This window comes from Monopterus albus, unplaced genomic scaffold, assembly GCF_001952655.1.
Source record: "Monopterus albus unplaced genomic scaffold, M_albus_1.0 scaffold2266.1, whole genome shotgun sequence".
Taxonomy (NCBI): Eukaryota; Metazoa; Chordata; class Actinopteri; order Synbranchiformes; family Synbranchidae; genus Monopterus; species Monopterus albus.
Window position 1 is genome coordinate 1 of NW_018130140.1, and position 555 is coordinate 555.

The window sequence follows — 555 nt, forward strand, 5'->3', positions numbered from 1 at the left end:
CACATTGGTTTCACCTGCTTCTCATCATTAATCACACCTGGTTACATTAGTATATATGCAGATCATTCTGACTCCTGTTCAGACTTTTGAAGTCTTCCGGTACTTTTTATGATGCTAACTCTGAGAGACGAGGCAGTCCAAGTAGCTTCAATACAGTGCTGATTTATTCCACGAACACAGGTAAAAATTAACATTACACGCTCAGGTATCTTGCACCCCCCAACCTGCACGCAGGCAGCTGAATGATGAAAGACCCTGAACCGCAACAGGCCTATACATTATATCTCTTCGGTTGCCCTGACCTCCCACCTGATGAAGACCATGAAGAGGATTGCCCTTGGCCACCTCCGTGCCCAGGTGAGCTCAGCGCTCGACCCGCTGCAGTTTGCATACCGTCCTGGCATCGGGGTTGATGACGCCATTATCTATTATCTACATGCTGCATTGAGCCCTATCTCACCTGGAGTCAGCCGGAAGCATGGTGGGGGTCATGTTCTTTGACATTTCCAGTGCTTTCTCTGATGACACCGCTATTGTTGGATGTATATCGGGGGG

At 48.5% G+C, this 555-nt stretch overlaps 1 protein-coding gene across 1 annotated transcript in view; it reads left to right on the plus strand.

Moving 5' to 3' along the window:
• Positions 1-478: 478 nt before the first annotated feature.
• Positions 479-555, plus strand: part of LOC109953951 (retinol dehydrogenase 7-like) — a 1,292-nt gene continuing 1,215 nt past the window's right edge. The window contains exon 1 of the mRNA XM_020589386.1: positions 479-542. Coding sequence (XP_020445042.1) covers positions 479-542 — 64 coding nt within the window. The remainder of the gene's footprint in view (positions 543-555) is intronic.